Source organism: Neopelma chrysocephalum, unplaced genomic scaffold, assembly GCF_003984885.1.
Source record: "Neopelma chrysocephalum unplaced genomic scaffold, ASM398488v2 Primary Assembly neopelma1_118, whole genome shotgun sequence".
NCBI lineage: Eukaryota > Metazoa > Chordata > Aves > Passeriformes > Pipridae > Neopelma > Neopelma chrysocephalum.
This window is the reverse complement of record NW_020897780.1, coordinates 67,920-88,418: the sequence shown is the minus strand read 5'-3', so window position 1 is coordinate 88,418 and position 20,499 is coordinate 67,920. Positions and strand designations below refer to the sequence as shown.

Here is a 20,499-nt window from a genome sequence, read left to right as displayed (position 1 = left end):
GGGATCTGCTCTCTGAGCAGAGGCTGAAGCTTCCCCATCCCATTCCCAGCTGATCCAAGCCCGTGCTGCTCCCCGTGCCCCCCCGGGCGTGGGGACCACCGGGGTGTCACCGTGTCCCAGCTCCCCTGTGCCGCTCCACCACCCCACCCTCTTCCCAAATTATCCCAAAAGCGGCTCCCTTCCCTCGGCCGGGGTTGGGAAGCCACTAGATGGCAACGTTCCTGCAGCCCGGCCGCATTCCCGGGATGGGGGGGCACGGGGGGACCCCGGCCCGGGCTGCCCATCACCTCTTACCTGTCAGCTTGCAAAAAGGAAGCAAATTGTCTTCAAATCACTTCAATTCCAGGTCAGTGGTTTCACCCTCGGGCTGGTGGCAGCAGTTCTGAGGTGTCCCATCCCCGGGCAGAGGTGACAGCACCAGGGGACACAGATGCACGTCCGTGCTCATGGACACACGTGTTGCCACCCCTGGAGACTCCTGAGCTGCAGAATTTTTGGGATAATCCCCAAACTGTCACCTGAAAACCCCGCTGGGTGTGGCCCTGGGGGGCTCTGGGGTCCGTGCAGGGTGTCCAGCCCTCGTGTCCTTTAAACTCTCGCAGAGCCATGGAATCTCCTGAGCTGGGAGGGACCCACCAGGACCATCCAGTCCAACCCCTGGCCTTGCACAGACACCCCAACAATCCCATCCTGTCCCTCAGAGCGTTGTCCAAACCCTCCTGGAGCTCTGGCAGCCCTGGGGCTGTGCCCACTGCCCTGGGGAGCCTGGTCAGTGCCAACCACCCTCTGGGGGAAGAACCTTTCCCAAAATCCAGCCTAACCCTCCCCTGGCACAGCTCCAGCCGTTCCCTGGGTCACTGCTCACGGAGAGCAGAGGTTGGTGCTGCTCATCCACTTCCCAGGAGTTGCTGTCCTTGCTGGGGCTGGGAGCCCTGATTTTGGTGGTGCTGAGGGTTTTTAGGGGTGAGCAAACCAAGCTGGCAGTGACCCAGGCAGTGCTGGAACGTGTGGCAGCGTTTGCCCTGCCAGGGAACACCCCAACAGGCATCGATCCTGCCCAGTCAGACCAGCACAGCCCTTTAGACTGGAGCAGAGGAGCAGGACAGGTGTGAAATCCATCTTATCCCAGGCCTTCTCCCTTGGAAAGGCAGGGGAAAGGCTGCCAAAAGCCTGGCAGTGCTTCGGGCACAACACCCATCCCACTGCAAGAGAGAAGCCACCCAGCTGAGCTGTGTGCCTCGGTTTCCCCATGGAATGATCCTTCCCTGCTTCCCCTAAACCGAGGAAGAGGGTGGAGGAGCATGTGCCACACTTCTCCAAGGCAGGTGGATGTGGGATTATCCGTCTGATGAAGCATCCCATCGGGGCCACGGCGCAGGAGGAAATGAAACTGTGGCGTGGTGTGGAAGGACAGCCCTGAGCAGGACTGGGATGTGCTGCTCATCCTGGGAAAGGGTGAGGGGAGTCCTGAGTCGGAGCTTGAAGTGCTGCAACAGGTCATGGAACAAACACCTGAGGACAGGGAGCGAGAGGCAGCGCTGTGTCATTCCCTGCAGAGCCTGGAGAGGATGGATCACGGCTGGGGAGGGAGGCAGGAGCCCTGGGGACAGCTCTGCCCTCACTCCTGAGCCCCTCCAGGCTCCGTGTGGTGCCTCCAGGTGTTCAGTATTATTTTTCCTCCTTTTTTTTTTCCGGGCTTTTGTCCCTCAGCCTCCACCCACTGCCCTTTGAGCTCTGAAACCTGTAAGTTTGGAAAATCTCCTGCCTCCTTCCAGCTCCAAACCTCCTGGCTGGAGCCTCTGAGAGGAGCTCTGCGGGTGGGACACCAATCCCAGCAGAGATGTCCCCAGTACAGCCCAGGACAGGGAGCTTTGGGCCCGGGGAAGGAGCAGAGCCCAGGAGGTCTCAAGCCCAGGAGGTCTCAAGCCCAGGTGTCTCCTCGTGGCTCCATTCCCAGAGGGATCGGGGCTGCTCCCTGCAAAGTCCTGCTCTCTCCACACCCATCAGGGCCGCAGGTCTTTGCAGCCTCCCTGTGTGACTAACAGGGCTGGCCAGACCCCAGGGAGCCACTGCAGGACCCCAGACAACCCCAGGGAGCCCAGAGGAACAGGAAAGCCCAGAGCCTCCTTCCTCATCACCCTCCTCCTCCTCCTCCTCCTTGCTGCCTGCCAAGGGTGGCCCTGGGTGGCCCCGTCTCCCGCTGGCACAGCCGGGAGCGGCCGCTCCCAATTACTCATGGGATGATGGGATGATGGGATGATGGGATGAAGGGGGGATGTGGGGCTGGAAAGTCGGAGCAAATGGAAAGTGGGCACTGGGATCGTCCTCCCGGGGCTGCAGCTGGGGCTGAGCTCAGCCAGGCACGGGAACAGGGAACAGGGGTTTGGAGGATGGAGGGGGATCCGTGTCCTGATCTGGGACAGGCTGTGGGGGGACGGGGAGGTGACGGCGAGCACAGGGACAGCAGGGTCCGTGTCACACACGTGTGCAGAACACACAGCAGGGTCCATGTCACACACGTGTGCAGAACACACAGCAGGGTCCGTGTCACACATGTGTGCAGAACACACTGCTGTGCACACACACGTCAAACACGTGTTGGGCTGTGTGGAGCCGCGCCCAGACATCCATATTCACCCCTCCCTGGGTGACTGGCACCCACTGGGGGTTCTCTGCCCCCCAAAAGAGTTCCATCCCCCCCTGGGTCCAGCAGCTCTGCTCCCTCCTTGGAGGAAGACGCTGCAGAGCGGAGGCAGAAGGGGCACAGGAGCTGGAAAGTGGGAGTTGGTTTGAGCTACAACCTGAGATAATCCTGAGATAAATCTGCTTTCCTGCTGGTTTGCTGGAAGATGGATAAGGCTGTGATTTCCAGACGTCTGTGCAGGGCCAGGAGTTGGGCTCGGTGGTCCTGAGGGGTCCCTTCCAACTCAGTATGTTCTGTGGTTCTGTTGATCTCCAGATGTTTTCACTCCTTCACCCCGTACCACTGGATTCCCCCTCAGCTCCCCCACTCATCCCTCTGCCATGGAGTGACCAGGGCTTTCCAGACTCACCTTGTGCCAGAAACAATCCCAAAAGTAAGGAAAGAAGGAAAACCTGTCCCGTCCCTGCTGGATTTTGCCTGAACACCCTCCTCCCACTCCTGGTCCTCCTGAGCTCTGAGTCTTTCTCCAGCCCCAGTGACACAAAACCACCTTGAAACCAAACCCACCCCCAGCCCATCACGACGATCCCCCACCACAAACTTTCCAAAATCAGGAACATCATCCCTATTTCCCAACAGCAGGATTTCCTGGCAAGATGGCTGCACTGAGCCGCTGAATTTGCTGGTTGTGTTGCCACAATTTCAAAGGATTTCACAATTCACCTCCCGTGGGCTGGAGAAAGACTCACTTCCCACCTCAAAGGTTTCTTTGGAGCACCCCAATTCACTAATGGCAGTATCCAAAACTTCTGCCTTGCCAAAAGCCAGGTTTTCCTACTGAATCTGAGCTTCCATGAGGATGGAAGCAGGAGGGAAGAGACAGGAGAGTTTGGGAAAGCTGGAATCTTCTTCACGGAAGACGCTGAGGCATTTTTACAGAAAATACATCTTTCAAGGCAAATCTTTTGGCATCAAGAGCTGGGGCTGACTGTGGCTCTGAGAGGCTTTCCAGGTGTCAGAGTTGGGGCAAATCCATCTGGGAATCCCTGTCCCACCCAGACACCTACACCTCTGCAGCATTTTGAGGAGGAGTTCTGCCCAGCTCAAAGTCAGCAGACACATCCCTGGCAAAAAAAAAAATCACCATTTCCGATGAATCAACATTTTCCTGTTAAAAACCCCAAACAAAACACTTCCAAACCCTCCCTGGGTCACTTTTACTGGGCAGGGGGAGGTGGCAGCTGGGCTGGAACCCGCAGGCAGGGTCTGGGTGAAACGGGAGCCGCTGGAAAGCCCCACCGAAACCAGGTGGAATTTTCCAAACCAAAGGCAAGACAAAAGCTCAGCTGGCAAATCTCTCCGGGGGGAGGATGTTCAAAGGGAGCAGTGCCTGCAGTGCCTCCCCTTCCCTGGACCAGGAGGAGGTGGGATTCGAGCTGTTAACACCGTTCCGGGGTTGGGTTACGGGACTGGGGCTGGGAAAGCTCCTCCACAGGTCGCAGGTGGATTAAGGAATTCCAGCCCCATTCAGAGCCCAGTGAACCACAACTAATGTGGGAGCTGCAAAGAGCAGGGGGCAGGAGGGCTGGGAGGTGTTGAATGGGAAAGGCACCTGTGAGGGAGGGCGATGGGAGCCTGGAATTCGGGGGGAGGTGAGGAAACAGTGGGATTGACCAGCAAACCTGGCCCCAACCTGCCTTTTGGGTTTGGCCTTTGAGCGGGGACAGCCCTGGGTGAAGGTGGCAGGGTGGAAAGGGGGGGTTCAGGTGTCACCTCTGGGTCGGGGATGCTCCCAGGGAGGGGAACAATAATCACCTGGTGCAGGTGGATTGCTGGGATGGGTCGGAGCTGGGATCCATCCTGGGCACGGGGTGCCAGGGAGCACAGTGGGGCACGGCCTCAGAGCTCTCAGAGGGTGACAGGGACCTCCCAGCCAGGGTGAGGATGTGACCCATGGACAGGGCTGAGAGATGCAGAGGGAGCAGCCAGGGCGGAGGAGATGGTGAAACCCTGAGTCTGTGACAGCTCCAACGTGGGGGAGGTGACAGCAACTCCCCCTTTTTGCCTGTTAAAATACCTGTGTCCTCCACCAGCTCCAGGACACGGGCTGGACTCGCTCATTTGAGTTGCTGACCCCTTGCTCCATCCCACTCCGAGGGTTTTGGAGTCAGGGAGGTGACAATGTCACCTGTGGGAGCTCTCTGGGGACACGGGGCTGCCAGGAGCCAGCACTGGGATGGGCACCTTCTCCCAGCATCTCCCGGGGCCATGGGATGAGACAGGATGGGACGGGCTGGGACGGGATGTGACAGGGATGGTCTTCCCACACCACAGCCTGGCCTTGGGAGGGATGTCCCGGTGCCACAGAGCCCCTGTTGATGCCACATCCCCCGGGGCACCTCCCCCGAGCCCTCCTGGCCGTGTCCGAGGGGACTTTTGCACCCAAAAGCCGTCGGGGAGGCAGCGATCCCGCCCGTCCTGCTCCCCGAGAGACTCCTGGGCGCCTCTTAATGGGACTTTAATTATACATTTACCGTCACCCTTTTTCCCTCCCTCCCTCCCTCTCTCTCTCCCTCTCTCCCTGCCCAGCTCAGCTCTCCCGGGATGTAAATGCCCGGCGCGTGCTGCGGGGACCGGCAGCACCACTAATGACCCCCCCGGGGGCGGGACGGTGGCGTGGGGACACGGGAGGGGACACTGCCCCGACCGGCTCGCCAGGGGAGTCCCTGCTCTGCCTCCAGCTCCGCAGGGAAGGGCTCCGTGGTTTTGGGATTTGGGATTTTGGGGGGTCACGGGCCGGCAGAGCGCGGGGACGGGGGTGAAGGGTTGTTCCTGTGCAGCAGGACGATGTCACCGGGCCACCAGCCGTGGCCGAGGGAGGTGACCACGGGGCACCTCTGCCCTAAGGGGGATCCGAGCTCCAGATGCCACCTCTGCCAGCGGCCACCCTCCTCCCACCCCGCTCTCTGGTGCCCAGGCAGCTTTTCCAAGCTTTCTTTTCCAGGATTTGACGGGGGCTGAACCCGCTTTCCACAGGGGACAGTCCGAGCATCCCCTGGCACTGAGTGCTCAGGGAAGTGGAGCGTTGGTTTCTGCCCTCCCCCTGCTGCCAGGCAAGACCCCGACTCCTTTGCTGAGGCAAAAATTAACAGAGAATTTTTGTCTAAGCCCGGGAATTCGGCCCCAGAGGCTCCAATAATTCCTCCTACAATGGTACACGCCGAGAACAAATAAAAAACCAAGCCAAAAAAACAAGCAAACCAGAAACAGCAATAGAAGAGGAACAATTTCCTTCACCACTAATTTTCTCTCTGTTAATTAACGAGAATGTGGGGGCACTGATTAGAATCTCTCCCAACCCGCAGGTCCTGGCTGGGGACAGCAGGGCTGAGCTTCTCCGGGTCCTCCGGAGCCCTGGAATTGCAGGGGGCAGAAGGAGATCCCGGGAAGCTCCCAGGGCTGGATTTGGGGAGCTGTCACCCCCTCTGTGGGTAAACTGGGGGCTTTCAGGGGGCATTTTTCTCCCAGGCTTGACCTGACTCTGCCCCCTGTGGAAATTCTGGGAGAAAGGAGCCGGGGGGTGGTTTTCATCAGAGCTGGAACACGGAGGATGGGGTGGATTCAACCCAGGGAGCTTCTCCCTGCTCCCCCAGCACCATTCCCGGGGGCAGGAATGAGCTGGGCACCCTCAGTCCCCCGAGGGCACACACAGCCACCCTCCCTGGCACCTTCCAGCCTCAAACCCACAGGGACGAGTCACTGGGACGGGTCGGAAAACACCCGTTTCTCCAGAGGCGTCCAAGCTTTTCCCATTTATTGCTGCTTTTCCCTCTGAAAAAACTCCCGAAATAATAATATTTTTTTTTTCCAGAGTCTTAACCACCAAGAAGAAAAGGATGTCTGGGCCTGCTGCTCTTCGTTAGAGCGTCCGGGGACTCCGTGCGAGTGTTTGGGGGTTTGGGGAGGTTTGGGATTTCGCCAGAGACGAGAAATGTCAACAGAATATTTGTTTTTGTCTCCAAGTATTTGTTGAAAAGTTTCTGTTCCACCACTGAAACGTCACAGGGGTGGGGGTTTTTTCCTTCCTTTCTCTTCTGTTCACCTGCTCGGGGGCTTTTGCAGTACCTGGGGTGGATGGATCCCCCCCTGGCACGGAGGAGGATGAGGGGCAGGAAAGTCCTTCGTGGAAGCAAGAGGAGGCAGTGCCAAAACCAGCACGTTAACCCCACCCCTCCCCATCCCGGCTTGGCAGCTAATAAGGTGCTAAAAAAAGGTGCTCACCATCTGAGTCCTAATCCCAAAGTTTATGAAGTTTCTCCACTGCCTGCAAGAGATTGTGTGGGAGCAAATTAATGGGGTTTATTGGATCGAATTCCCTGCCAGACTCGGGGACTCCTCGGTTTAAAGGCAGCATCTCACCCTTACCATCGTGTCGTTAAACCCTTAATGGGTCTCACTAAAGGGAAATAACAGCTTCCCAAATGAAGAGGGAAAGGAAAAGATCGTTTATGCGAGGAAGAGTCCCCTGGAAAGGTGTAGAAAACCTGGGCCAGGTCTTAATTGGGCTTCTGAGGCTCCCCCTGAGGGGAAAATCTATCTCCAAACTGTTATTGGGAAAAAAAACCCTCAATCCAAGACGATAGTTTTGTTAATTTAATGCACAATAAATTTAAGTTGTCTTAAAAAAAAATGAACATGGACTAATATTTCCCATGCCCCATCCCTGGAAGTGTTCAAGGCTGGGTTGGACAGGGCTTGGATCGATCTGGGATAGCAGAAGCTGTCCCTGTGGATGGAAGATTCTATGATTATTTAACTGTTCAGTTAAACCCCAATAAATTCCAGTTATCTTTTTTATCTCCTCTGCCCATAAAGAACCAATTTTCCATCATTCCAGCAAAGGCAGCAGGGGCAGGGAAGGGACAGGAGTGGAAGAGCATCAAGTTGGAGAAGAGATGTGACATTCCAACCAAAGTCCAAGCGATGGAATTCCACGTGAGCGGAACAAAAGTTAAATGCAACCACTTTTTTAATACTTTTTGGAGCATCCCAAAGGATTTTTTGGGGGTTCGCATGAGCAGACAAAATGCTTTTGCTGGCTGGGGCATGGCTTGAGTGACCACTGAAGGGACAGCAGAGGGTTCAGCTCCTTTCCAGCCTCTCCAGCTCTCGGCACTGAGGGAGATGGGAAGCAAATGAAGGTTAAAAAGCCTCTTTAACTGGTTCTCTTGTCAAATTAGCAGGGCAAGGTGCTGAGGCCGGGGCTAATGAATGGAATAATTGATTAAATATGTCATATTTAGGTTCACACCTTCCCCAAAGGTTTCCAGATGGGGCATAATTATCCCCCAAACCGACTTCACACGCCAGGGCACGAGGGGAGGAAACGGTGACATGGGGAATTCAGACAGCACAAAATTGCTCCCACAATTAATCCCAGGCACTTAATAAACTCACCAAAGAATGGCTGGGATGGGGAGAGACCCTCTCGGGGCTGGTCCTTGGGAATAGTTTGGGATGATGGAGTCAATGGTCACCTCAGTGTTTATGGGGGAGCAAAGCCGGCACCAGTTTTGCTCCTTTCCAAACAGGAATTGGGGAATTCTCCCCTCTCCTCTGCTCCCTCGTTCATCCCTCCCAGCAGGGACCAAGGGCTGAAGGGGTGGAAATGCGGGGGACAATATTCACTGCTGATTTCCATCAGGGTCCTTTGATTCCTTTGATTTCCAGCTGACGGCCCCCTGAAAATCAAACCCAGATCTACGTCTTGGAAAATATTTTTAAGTTCTAAACCCAAAATATTTGCTTTATTGAGGGGGTACGAGGCGGGGAGTGGGGGGAGTTGTGGCTTGTTTTAAGGGTTTTGTTCCCATCCCTATGGTTTCCTCTCAGCTCAGAGCGGGGATGGAGCAGGGAACAGATCCGGGATGTCACAGTGGCTCTGAGCACGACTGTGCTGTTGGGAAAAAGCTGATTTACACCCCGGGGTGGTGATTTGGATGGCACCAGGCTGACCCACCCCCACTGCAGAGAGCCTTTGGGTGCTGGAAACCAGGAAACCCCCCAAGCCCAGGGTGGGAGCTGGGCTTGGCACCCAGCAGGGACATCCAGGCTGGTCACTGGGGCTCCAACCTCTGGGACGAGCCATTTTCTGAGCATCTTTTCACAGCAAACCCCTTTCAAATCCCTCCTGGAGATGTTGGAGCTCTGCAAAGGTAAAAGGGGGGTAAAACATGAACATGAACTTTCTCCTCCCTTGTGTCCCTCTGAAACTGCCCCGTGGAAGTCCCAGACCCTGCTGGGGTGTCACTGTCACCTCCTGGCTCGTGTGTCCTCTGGGCCACCCCTGTGAGGGTCACGAGTCCCTCATTCCACAGGTCCTGGGTGCTTTTGGGGGTGTCTGACACCATCCAGGGGACGGATCCCGTGTCCCTCTGGGGCAGGACCAGCCCCTGGGACACGGGGTGTCCCATTCTTATCTTTTTTATCCTCTGCTGGATCTCCAGCCCCTTCCCAGAGGATGCTCCCCTCATCCTCCCGTTCCCCCCGGGATGGATTTTACCGCTGTCAAAGTGCCAGAAAAGCCGGGGGTGGTGCCCGGGGCACCGCGGCGAAGCCCAACTCGTGCCGGCACCCCGTCTCCCCGCGTTCCCCCGGGACTATTCCCGGGCTGGAGATAGCGCGGTTGTTCGTTAGTGTGGCAGCGGTGGCGTGTGGGAGGGCAGACGCCAGGCTGTCTGCTCCCACTTTGTTCGGCTTGTTATTAACTTCTCCTTGGGCTGCCATTAACCCAGAATTCCTGTACTTGGCTTCAGGCTTTCCCCGCGCCGCTCTATCTGCAGCGCCTAATTACAGCTGTTGGGATCTCCCTTTATCTCGGCGCATCTCGGAGGTTTGTTACCTGGCACATGCTTTCCTGCCCCCCCCCCCCCCCCACACACCCTTCCCTGCACCCCTTTAATCCTTCCTGCTTTCATCAGCCTCGGCAGACGGGAAGGGAGAAAATCCGGAGTCTCCATCGCCCGAGTTTTGCTCGGGTGAATCCAGGGAATCCGCATCCCGGCGCCCACCGGCGGGAGCGTCCCCGGGCAGGTGCCGGTGGATCCCGCGTGTCCCGGCGTATTCCCGGCCACCGCGTGGGGCTCGGCGTGTGCCAGCACCTTCCAGCCCCGAGCCCGAGACTTTGAATTGGCTCCGAGCGTGGCCTTGATTTATTTTTTTAATTTAATACGAGTTGACTCGATGTATTTGCTTTGGCAGCGGGTCCCCCCTCAAACCCCAAACTCTGCTAAAACAGCCCGTCCTGCCCCTGCCCCCGCCGACACAACCGGGGGACTGGGACCGGACCCGGCTGTGCCCCGTGCCCGCATCCCTGAGGGGCACCGGCCCCCGCCCCCGAGCCGGGACCTCCCTCCCCCCCCAAAACCAGCCCCCGGAGTTTTGTGCAGCCTGAGGGCCGGTCCCACATTCCCAAGGGAACGTGGAGCAGGTAGCGCTGTCCCCGTGCCCATCCCAGGTGGGCTCGGGAGTAGGGTGTCCCCTTGGCACAGGATGGGGCTGAGATTGGCACCAGGAGGAGGAGGAGGAGGAGCAGGAGCAGGAGGAGGAGGAGGATGGTGTCAGCACTGCCTCGATGCTCGCCTGGGCCATCCCATGCCATGTGTCCCACTTGGAGACCCCAAAGTGGGGGGACCCTCTATCCCTCCATCCCCCCGCCTTGGTGGGATGGGTGGGTGGGGGTCCCTCCTTGTCATCCCAAATAAAACAGAGCTGTGACCCCTTGCCCCAGGAGGGGATTCGACCCCAAAGGTCCCCCTACCTCTGCCAGAGGGCAAATATTGCCCCCAAGCCCCCATGGGGACACGGTCCTTCTGTCAGCAGCCAGCACAGGGCCCCTCTGCTCCGGGACAGACATTTTGGGGTACTTATATTTAACGATGGGTATTTATCACATCCACCTCGCAGCAGAGGGCACAGGGAGCTGGGAAGGGGGGCTGGGTCCCCCCGGAACCAGCCTTGGGAGCCTCCCCGCCCCACGGCAGCCTCTGTGGTGGAGGGGGACGCAGCCCCCAACCCCAGCATCCCCCTCCCACCCTCAGCTCCGGGCTGAGGAGCCCCGGAGCGAGCGGAGCCGCCGGGAGCTCATCCCGGCAAGCCGGCACCCGTCCCGGAGCCGGTGGGAGCTGAGTCACCCGGCCAGGGAAAGTGAGGAGCGGGATAAAAGCAGATCAGTGCAGGTTTCCTTTGGTACTCGCCCTCGGTGCCGGCCAGGCCGGGCTCCCCGGGGATGCCTCAGCCGGCCCGGGCAGGGCTGGAAACATCTGGATTTCTCCTCGTGCTGCTTCAGTCGCTGCTTCGCCCCCACGCTCGCCTGGGTGGGGTTGGGGGATTTTCCACATCCGTCCCTGGAGTTTGGTGGGCCCCACAGAGATGGCGGGGTGGCTTCTCCCTCTGCCTGAATTTAAGGCTCGTGTTGAATTTTGAGTCCATGTCATCCCTGAGGATCATCCCAGGGACACGGCTCCGTACTGGGATGGAGAGATGTGGGGGCTACAGCACTAAGGCTGTGCTGGAAACAATCCTTCTGGTGCCATGAGGGAAGGTTTGAGGATGTGGGGACGGGGAGAGAAGCCACCAGCTACAACGGGCGAGGGGAAGGGTTGCCCAGGGAGCCTGGGGCAGGACACGGTCCCTGCGTGTCCCGGGGTTACCCAGGAGCTCAGCTATTTATATCGGAGCTGCTGGCCCCAGCTCGGGGTGACTCAGCCCCGATGGCCAGATGGAAACATGTTTTGAAGATGGTCTAATGGGAGGGTGGGGATGGGGGACCCTCCCTGCCAGCACCCCCGGCCTCCTGTCACTGCTCCCTCGGGGCTGCTCCTCCCGGGCAAACCCCGCGTCGGGGGCGGCAGCAGGGACAGACCTTGTGGCCACGGCCCGGCTCGGCGGGGGCCACCCCGCTCCCCTCCCCCGGTGCCACCGCAGTGTCCCCAAACCCCGCGGGGCAGCTCAGATCCCGCCCAGCGCCAATTGCACCCCCAGCCCCCGCCGGCTGTCCCCAAAGGGGGGGACGGCAGCCCCCAGCCCCGGCCGGGGGGGGTTTACCCCCCGTTTGCTCCCCCCGGGCCCCGCGCACCCGCCGGGGTCAGGGAGGGAGCGGCCGGGCAGGTTATCGCCTGCCACGGGAGCGGGGCCCCGCGGGGACCGGGCGCTGCCGACGCCGGGAAGGGGCCTCCCGTCTGTCGGGGGGTGATTCGGGGGATCCCACCCCCGTCTGGCACCCTGGGTGCCCCCCCGCCGCCTCCCTGAGCGCAGGGATGGGATGTGCGCCCGCGTGTCCGTCCTTCCCGTGTCCGTCTGTCCCTCACGGATGAGCTGAGCGCCCCCGGCCTCAGCTGCCCCGTGCGCGGGGTGTGTCCCCAGGGCTGCCCCGCGTCCCCCTGGGGGGGACGAACCCCCCGGGGTCGTGTGTGTGTGTGTAGGGGGTCACCGTCCTCTCCCCGCGCCCCTGAAGTTTGGGGGGTCCTTGAGAAGGGGTTACCCCCCTAAACAGAGGTCGCGCCGCACGTGGGTCAATCCCCCACCCCCGCGGAGGCTCCGCCAGGACAAGGGGGGGGTCGGGGTGTCCCCCCCGCCCCGGGGAGGGGTCGCGTTGGCACAAGTGGTGGTGGGCGACCTCGAAGGGGGTCGCACACACAGAGGGGGCTGCACCCCCGGGGGGGTGGGCACGGGGTGAAGGGGGTGCCCCTGGGCGTGACGTCACGCGGGGGGCGGGACGGGGCGGGGCGTTCAGGGCATCCCCGGGCGCGGGGCCGCGGCAGCGCGGAACCCGTCGGGGGGCGGCGGGGGCTCGGCGCGGCGCTGCGGGGGCTGCGGGGGCTGCCCGCCCCGGCCCGGCCCGCACCATGACCATGAGCTCCGTGGCTGAGAGCTTGCTGGGGTCCGACCCCTCCAAAGCCGCCTTCCTGGAGCTCGGCCCCCCTCAGCACTACCCGCTACACGGCCTCCCCCCCGCCGGGCACCCCCAGCACGACCCGCCGCCCTTCGCTTCCTACGGCCGGCCCGGGCATTATCCGTACCCCGGGGGGGCCCCCCCGCCGCCCCACGGGGGTCCCTACCTGCCCTACCCGCCCCCCGGCGCCCCGCACCCCCCGGCCCCCGGCGCCAGGCTACAGGACACAGGTAAGGGGGGCGCGGGGGGCTCGGCGCCGCGAACCCCCCACCCTGGGCACCCACCCGGCGGGGAGCGCCGGGGCTGCGCCCGGACGGAGCCGTCGGAAGCGCTCCGGGGCTGCGCCGCCCCATCGGAGCAGGGGCTGGGCACGGCGGGGGGGTCCGCGGGGGGGTCCGCGGGGCCCGGGGGTGATGTCTTCTCTCTCCTAAGAGGGCCTTGACCCGCCGGAAACCCGTGGCTTCAAGGAACCCCGGGCATGGGGAGCATCAGCCCCCCACTGCCCCTACCCTCTGACCGGAGACCCCCGGCTGCCCATAACCTGCAGCCTGTGCCCTCCCAGGCCGGGCATTTCTCCCCTCTCCCCACCACCACCACACTTCCATCTCAGTTCCCTGCCCTGTTCCATCCCTGTTCCCCACTGTTTTCCCCAAAAGTTGATGCAGGAACCCACAAGCTGAGCCACCCCAGACAGGAGCGGCCCCAGGGCTGCCCCACGGAGGGGTCCCAAGCCCAGCTGAGCCCCCCGGGCCCTGTTGGCCCCCCATCAGCTCGGGGGAGCCGTGGCTGTGGTACCTGGGTGCACAGACACCCCCGACACCGTGCCCGGAGCTCACCCGCACCATCCGTGTGCTGCTGAGCCAGGGACCACCAGTGTGCCCACAGTAAGGGCCCCAGGGCAGGGCAGTCCCTCCTGTTGCACCCTCCATCCCCCCGGGGGACCCTGCCTTCCCCCCCCAAGCTGGGTGCAGGGCAGAGGGGCCCCTGTCCCTTGTGCTTTTGGACTTTATGAACAGTGATATTGGATGAATAATCCCATCCCTCCCTTCCTCCTCCTCTGTCCCTTTGGCTTTCCCCGAGGCTTAAACAAGCAGCGAAGCCAAAGCAGGTTCCCCCCTTCCTCATGCCCCAAACAATGACTGTTTTGGGGGGGATGGTTTGGGGGTTTTGGGGTGTTTTTTTAACCAGCGTGTTGGCTTAACTCTGTCTCCTCTCCCTCCCCAAGAGCACGAGAAGCCCCTGGTCGTGCCCAATGGGGAACTGCGCATCAGCGGGAAGGGGAAGAAGCTGCGGAAGCCGCGGACCATCTACTCCAGCCTCCAGCTCCAGGCGCTCAACCAGCGCTTCCAGCAGACCCAGTACCTGGCGCTGCCGGAGCGCGCCGAGCTGGCGGCTCAGCTGGGGCTCACCCAGACCCAGGTACGGCCCCGGTGAGCGGTGACAGGGACACCCGGGGACAGCGGGGACGGCCGCGGCCGTCGGGATGTGCCACGTGCTCCGGAGCGACTCCGGATCCAGGCCGCGTCCCGCCGCCGGGGCGCAGCTGGAGCCGTGCCGAGCCGGGCCGTGCCGCGGCGGGGGAGCTGGCGCCGGTGGGCCCGCAGGGCTCGGGTTTGGGGCGCCCCTGCTCGCACCTCCCAGCGGCACCGGGACTTTCCCAGCCCCGGAGCCTGGCTGCCGGCCCGGCCGTGCCCGGCGCTGGGCGGCCCCGGGCCGTGGGACGAGGCGAGTGGGTTTTTGAAGGCGATGGGGAGAGACAGGCAGGCGGCAGCGGTGCAGCCCGGAGCCAGGGGCGAAGCGAGCTCATAAAGCCAGGGAAGAGGAGACAAGTGGGAACCTGCCGGCAGCGCGGGGGGGACCGCGGGGAGGAATGAGCGGGGCCACCACCCCAGCGCGGCGGGCGCAGCCCAGCCCAGCCCCGGCACCCGGCACCCGGCACCCGGCTGGGCTGGTGGGCGCCACAGCCTGAGACACGGGGGGGGGACGTGGGGATTCCTGCCTCGCTCTCCGTCTGTCTGGGCTCCCTCTGCCTCTTCCCACGTTCCCCTCCCGCTGCCCTGAGTGGAGTCTCTGGTGGCTCCAAGCCCAGCTTATCTCAGAGATGATGTGCAGGGGACCCCGCAGAGGGGTCTGTCGTTGTTGGTGCTGGGGGCTTAGGGGGGGTGTGGGCCACATCCTCCCCACTCACACCTCTCTCCCCTCCCCCAGGTGAAGATCTGGTTCCAGAACAAACGCTCCAAGTACAAGAAGATCATGAAGCAGGGCTCGAGCGCACCCGATGGAGAGCACCTCCACACCACCCCCTCCCTCTCCCCCTGCTCCCCCAACATCCCCCCGCTCTGGGACATCCCCGTGCCGGGAAAAGGGCCCCCCCTGGCCCCCAGCAGCTACATCAACAGCTTTGGGGCCTGGTACCAGCCACACCCGCAGGACACCATCCCCCGGACCCCCATGATGTGACAGTGCCGCTGCTCCAGCACCCACTGGATCCAGGAGGGACAGTGAGGGGATGCTCTGCTGCCACCCCTGAAGGACTGGGAAGCCCAGCGAAGCCCTGGGAGATCCCAGCGAGTGGAGAAGGAGGAAGAGGAGGACGAAGGCAACCACAATTTGCAGGAACCTGGGGACCACCTGCTCTGTCATGGTCCGAAGTGACACAGAGCCCTGGTGTGCCCATCCCTGTGGGACAGGACTCGGCCTCCAGCAGCAGCCCTGGGTCCCCCCATTCATGGACAGGGGGCAGGGGGACCCCAAGAGGGGCTGGGGAGTCCCTGGAGCCCCCCAAGCTGGCTTTATTTATAAATACTGTCGGTTGTTGTAAGTGCCCCCCTTTATAAACAGACTGAACTCTGGTTGGTTCTGCTGCTCCTCACCTGCTGCTGCTTTGGGGGCATCCCTGCCTTGGGGGAGACGCTTCCATCCTGCTCATCAGGGGGCCCCCACATCCAAAGCTCCTGGGAAAACAGCCCAGAGGGTCTGGGGGTGCTGGAGCAGGGGGCTGGGGCCGTGTCCCCCCCCCCACCCATCTGTGCAGGACCTGCTGCTGTTTGTGCTCCCCTGAACGGAGCCGCAATTACTGTAATTGTGGGGCCGGGGCCCATGAGGGGCTTCTCACCCCCTCCCCCAGGCAATTTCAGGCAATTTGGAGCTGTTGGAGGTGTCTCCTTTAATAGGGGTGGGGGGACAGAGGCCAGGGGTTCCTGCCCTGTGTCCCCCGCAGTCCCGTGGATACCTGGCCCTGGGAGCGAGGGTTTTTTGGGAGCAGGGGGTAATTTCCTGCTGCAGGTTTGGCAGTGGGTAACCTCTCCCCTCCTCCCTTTGTGCTTCCAGAGGCCAGAACCGGCTGGAAAATACATTCTTGTGATTTCCTACTATTCCCATGTCATTATTTCCCACCTTTCCTGATCCTGCTCAGTGTTTGTCACCCATGGTGGGGTTGGGACCCCTCCCCTGCTGAGGTGGGCAGCGATTCCACACTGAGCACAAACATGCTGTGATCCTCACTCCAGGTATTCCCACTCTGTAATTCCTCTGCTCCAAGGATCCTTTCCTGCCGTGGGGACCCCATTTTGGGAGCTCTGTTTGTTTTGCACCTTTGGCATCACACGGGGCCGGAGTCGTTCCCAGCACTTGGCTCCCACTCGAGGAGCCGGGATCAATAGCTGGGAATGGCACGTCTGGGGGTGGCGGCACTGGGGACCCCCAGGTCCCTGCTGACATCCACAGGGTGGGACATGATTCCTTGCCACCCTGCCAGGTCAGATCCCTCGGCCAAGAGGTTTGGGGTGCTGGCAGTGATCCCACAGGATGGTTGTCCCCGGCTGTGCCCAGCGATGGCACGTGGGTGGGACACTGTGGTGGGACTGACTGTGATCCAGGACCAAGTGCACGGTGGATGATGTTCCCAGTGGGATTTTCCCAGAGTGATGGAACCCACCCGCCCCTCTGAGACTTTAGGGAAGGAGATGGATCAGATGGATCTGCTTTGTGGTGACACTGGAAAATAGGAGAATTTCCCATCCAGGAACGTGGATAACTCAACTCCTTGGGTGGGATTTACCCCGGACAGGAGCTTGGGGCTGGAAGGGGTGGCTTTCCTTTGGGAATTACTCACAGCCATGGGAAGGGGCCGGTGGTCCTGTCTGGATAGGGAGGCTCGGGATGCTGCCCTGGAGGAGGCGGGTGCTGGGCACATCCCAGCCCTGCAGATTTGGGGTGACCTGCAGAGCCAGCGGTGCCGGGAGGGAAGGATCCCTCGGGATGGGGGAAGCAGGAGGCAGAGGCCGTGGCGCCTGCTCGGCATTCCCGATGGATGTGCTGCCAAGGACCTGCAGCCAGAGCCGCTCACAGGTCCTGTCTTGCAGTGGGAGGGAAGGAGGGAAGGAGGGAGGGAAGGAGGCAGCAGCCCTGCTCTCGCCTGGACCCTGCGGGGGGATCCCAGCACCCCCCACACCCATGGGAGAACCACAGTCCACCCCCCACTGCCCTGGAGAGGGGGGCAGAGCCGGGTTAGGACACCCCTGGATGTAGGGAAATCCCTTGGGCACACATGGGAATCAGATCTCCGCTGCCATCCCAGGTCGTGCTGGGATGGGGACATGGATGAGGAGTCCCTGAATGCCCTCAGGAAGGGGTCTGGGGGCTGTTCTGCCTTTTCCCAGCTGGATGGGGATCCAACTTCCCTCTGCACCCAGGGGAGGGGCAGCACAGCCAGCCTGGCATCGCTGACCATGGTTGTCACCCTTCTCCACCAGCCAAAAGTGTCCCTGGCAGGGGACCCAGGAAAGGCCAAGACATCCCAGTCTGGTTTAACCCCCTGGATGGGGGAAATGCCACTGGGGGACCGGGGTGTCCCTGGGCCTGTTCCTCCTTCCACCCACACAGCCTGGACATCAGGTCTGGGCCGTGGGGACATCAGTGTCACCTCCCCGTCCCCAGCCCAGGCAGGGTGATGGGACATGGATGGGGACACCCAGGGAGCAGAGACACCCCGAGCCTCCCAGGAGCGCTCCTGTCCTGTTTCCAGGGGCCAACAGCAGCGCTGGAGCCCCGGCAGTGCCGTGACTCCGGCGTCGCTCCAAGTTAGCCAAGATCTGGGAAGGGCACGGAGCCACGGTGGATGCCAGGCCGGGCCGTGGGTGGGCGGCTGCCCCCGCTCCCTGTGCTGGCACTGGGGTGATGCAAGAGGCTGGAAGGGACGTGTTGTAACCGGGCAGGACCCGCGTGATGCGCTGGGAGGGCTGTGCCGGGGCTCGTGGGCGATGCTGGGGGCACACGGGCACCGTCACCCCCCGGCTCGGGCCCACCGGGGTCCAAAGCACAGCTGAGCCCCCACCCTGCCCATGGCCACTGGGAAAATCCCCTCGGAGGGGGTGGGTGTCCCCAGTGCCACAGCATCGCCATCCCGGTGCTGCACTCCATCCCACCCGGGAGTAACTGGGATAACTGGGATAACTGGGATAACGAGGGGTGCTCATTCCATCCCTGTGCCAGGGCGGGACAGGGATGTTGGGAGGAGTGGGGTGATGGGATGATATCCCCATCGCTCTGGGAATCCTCCCGGACCCCATCCTGGTCTTAGGAATGTGCTGGGATGCTGAGCTGGGCCCCAGGGAGGGATGTCTGGATCCCACAGCCCCTTTTGGGGAGCTCTGGGAGTCTTGGCCACCTCTGGGCTGGAGGAGCTGGAGGTGAGGCAGGTGAGGACCCCCTTGGGGTGCTGGAGATGGGGATGAGAGAGGAGGAAAGGGGGACAGGCAGCCCGGGGGGGCCGTGCCCAGGCAAGTGCCAAGGGGTCCTGCACCCCCTGAGCACTCCCAGCCCCAGGGACCCTCTGGAAAAGTCTCTGAGGATGGGACAGAGGAGTGGGACAGGAGGGATTTGGAGACTGCAGGAGCTCAATTCCTTCCCAGTGCCTATCCCTGTGCTGCCAGGGCTGCCAGGGGAGCCCCATTCCCAGGCAGTGCTGGAAGGGAGCAGGGTTAGAGCACAAGGCACCTGGAATTTATGTAATCCATGGATATGTAATCGTCTACCTTTTTATTTTTTTTCCTTCATCTCTGAATTAAAAAAACCCCAAACATTAAAAACATTTAAGAAATTAAAAATATATTTAAAAAAATTAAAACTCCCTGGCTCCAGCTCGTGCCATGGAGCTTCTCACTCCAGGCTGGGACACTTGGATTCCTCCTGTTCCATCCTGGAGCGTGGGATGGGAACAGAGCAGTGGGTGCAGCTCATGGAGGGGGTTAGGGAACCCCCCCAAGGATGCAAAGTTGGCCTGTGTGGACTTGGGAATGGGAAGGGGGGATGGGGAGACAGATTTGGGGACTCTGAGAGCTCGATGCATCCCGTGCCATGCTGGGGGGTCCCCACAGAGGACTGGGGGGACTGAGGGGTCCCCACAGCCAGGGGGGATGAGATGTAGGGTGCAGGTCACCTGTTCCCAGCATGGGGGGGGCCATGGGGCATCACCCCCACCCGTGACACAACGTGGGTGACAGCGGGAGCAGTGGGACGGGGCCACCACAGCCCTGGACACCCCAGGTCTGGGGGGTCTTGGGGTCACTGGAGCCCCCCAATCCCATAACTCCACTGGGGAAGGCACCGTCTCCACAGGGGCAGCCCCTTGGTCCCATGGGATCAGGTTTTGGGGTGTCCTGTCCCCCACATGGCTCATGAGGTGTCCCCAAAAGGGACACCGGGGCAGCCCAGCCACCCTCCCAGTCTGCACGGCTGGGAGCCTTACTGGTCCCAGTGAGAAGAGCGGGAGGGAAGCGCCAGGTCCCCGTGGCAGTTCAGGGAATGCTCCAAAATGCAGGAATAAAATCCTTTCCCCCCAAATTCCCTCTCAGCAGGGCAAAGTGGGATTTGGGGTGAGCCAGCGCCATCTGTGCCCATCACCCAGTGCCACCCCACGCCCCGACCACCCCCTGACTGCCCCTGAAAAGAGAGCACAAAAAAATAGGGCTTAACTCTGCATTTCCAAAGGTGGGAAAAAAACTCTGCTCCCCGAAAACACTGGGAAAAAAACCTGGTGTTTGGAAATTCAAGTTCAAAACACTTTTACTATTTATATTTCTAGCTTGGTTCCCTTGGAAAGCAGCAAAGGACATTCAGGGGGACCCCCACCCTGTCCTGAGGGGGGTTCCCATCACCCGGGGGGGATTTCCTTAAAAAAAAGATAAAAGGACGAAAAACCAGACCGAAAACAGTTTGGTTTGGAACAACTTTATACAAACAAACCTTATGTACACTCACTTTTTTTCCCCCCAAACACCCCTATTTATATAAGGCAACATAAATAAGGTCCCCGGGACTGTACAACAGGTATGAACACTCCTTAAAACGGCACTTTCAGCTTAAAAAAATAGCATTATTCTCTTAAAAAATAGGAAAGAGTTTGGGCTTTTTTTTTCCTTTAAAATATGTTGTCGACTTAGTTAAAAAATAGGCATTTTTGTCACTGTTTCTTAACCCACACCTGGAGGCACCGCCAGAAAACGGAGATTAGCACGACTTTCCTCTTTCAAAAATAACTTAACCATTCCTGAACTGTTTAAATATTAAAATAATCCCACCCACCCACCCAGTTTTTATTTAATTTTAAATAACCACCTTATTGTCTGAGCATCGTCCCGGGGGATTCCCACGGAGCTGCCGGGCCGAGGGTCCTGGGTTTGCTCCCGTGGGGTGTCTCTCACCCCCCCCAAATCACTCCCACTCTGTGGATTTTGGAGCCAGGGCGAAGCACATCCCGCTCCTCCGGCGTCGGCCACCTGGGACAGTGTCCTCCATCCCAACCTGGGACAGTGTCCTCCATCCCGACCTGGGACACTTTGTCCTCCATCCCGACCTGGGACAGTGTCCTCCATCCTGACCTGGGACAGTGTCCTCCATCCTG

At 60.7% G+C, this 20,499-nt stretch overlaps 1 protein-coding gene across 1 annotated transcript; it reads left to right on the top strand.

Annotated features, from left to right (window-relative positions):
* The first annotated feature begins 12,549 nt into the window (after positions 1-12,549).
* DLX4 (distal-less homeobox 4) lies at positions 12,550-15,056 on the top strand. The gene is made up of 3 exons (XM_027697128.1): positions 12,550-12,826; positions 13,822-14,015; positions 14,805-15,056. Exons 1-3 carry the CDS (start codon positions 12,550-12,552, stop codon positions 15,054-15,056), a joined length of 723 nt encoding a protein of 240 aa, XP_027552929.1.
* The last annotated feature ends 5,443 nt before the right edge of the window (positions 15,057-20,499 follow it).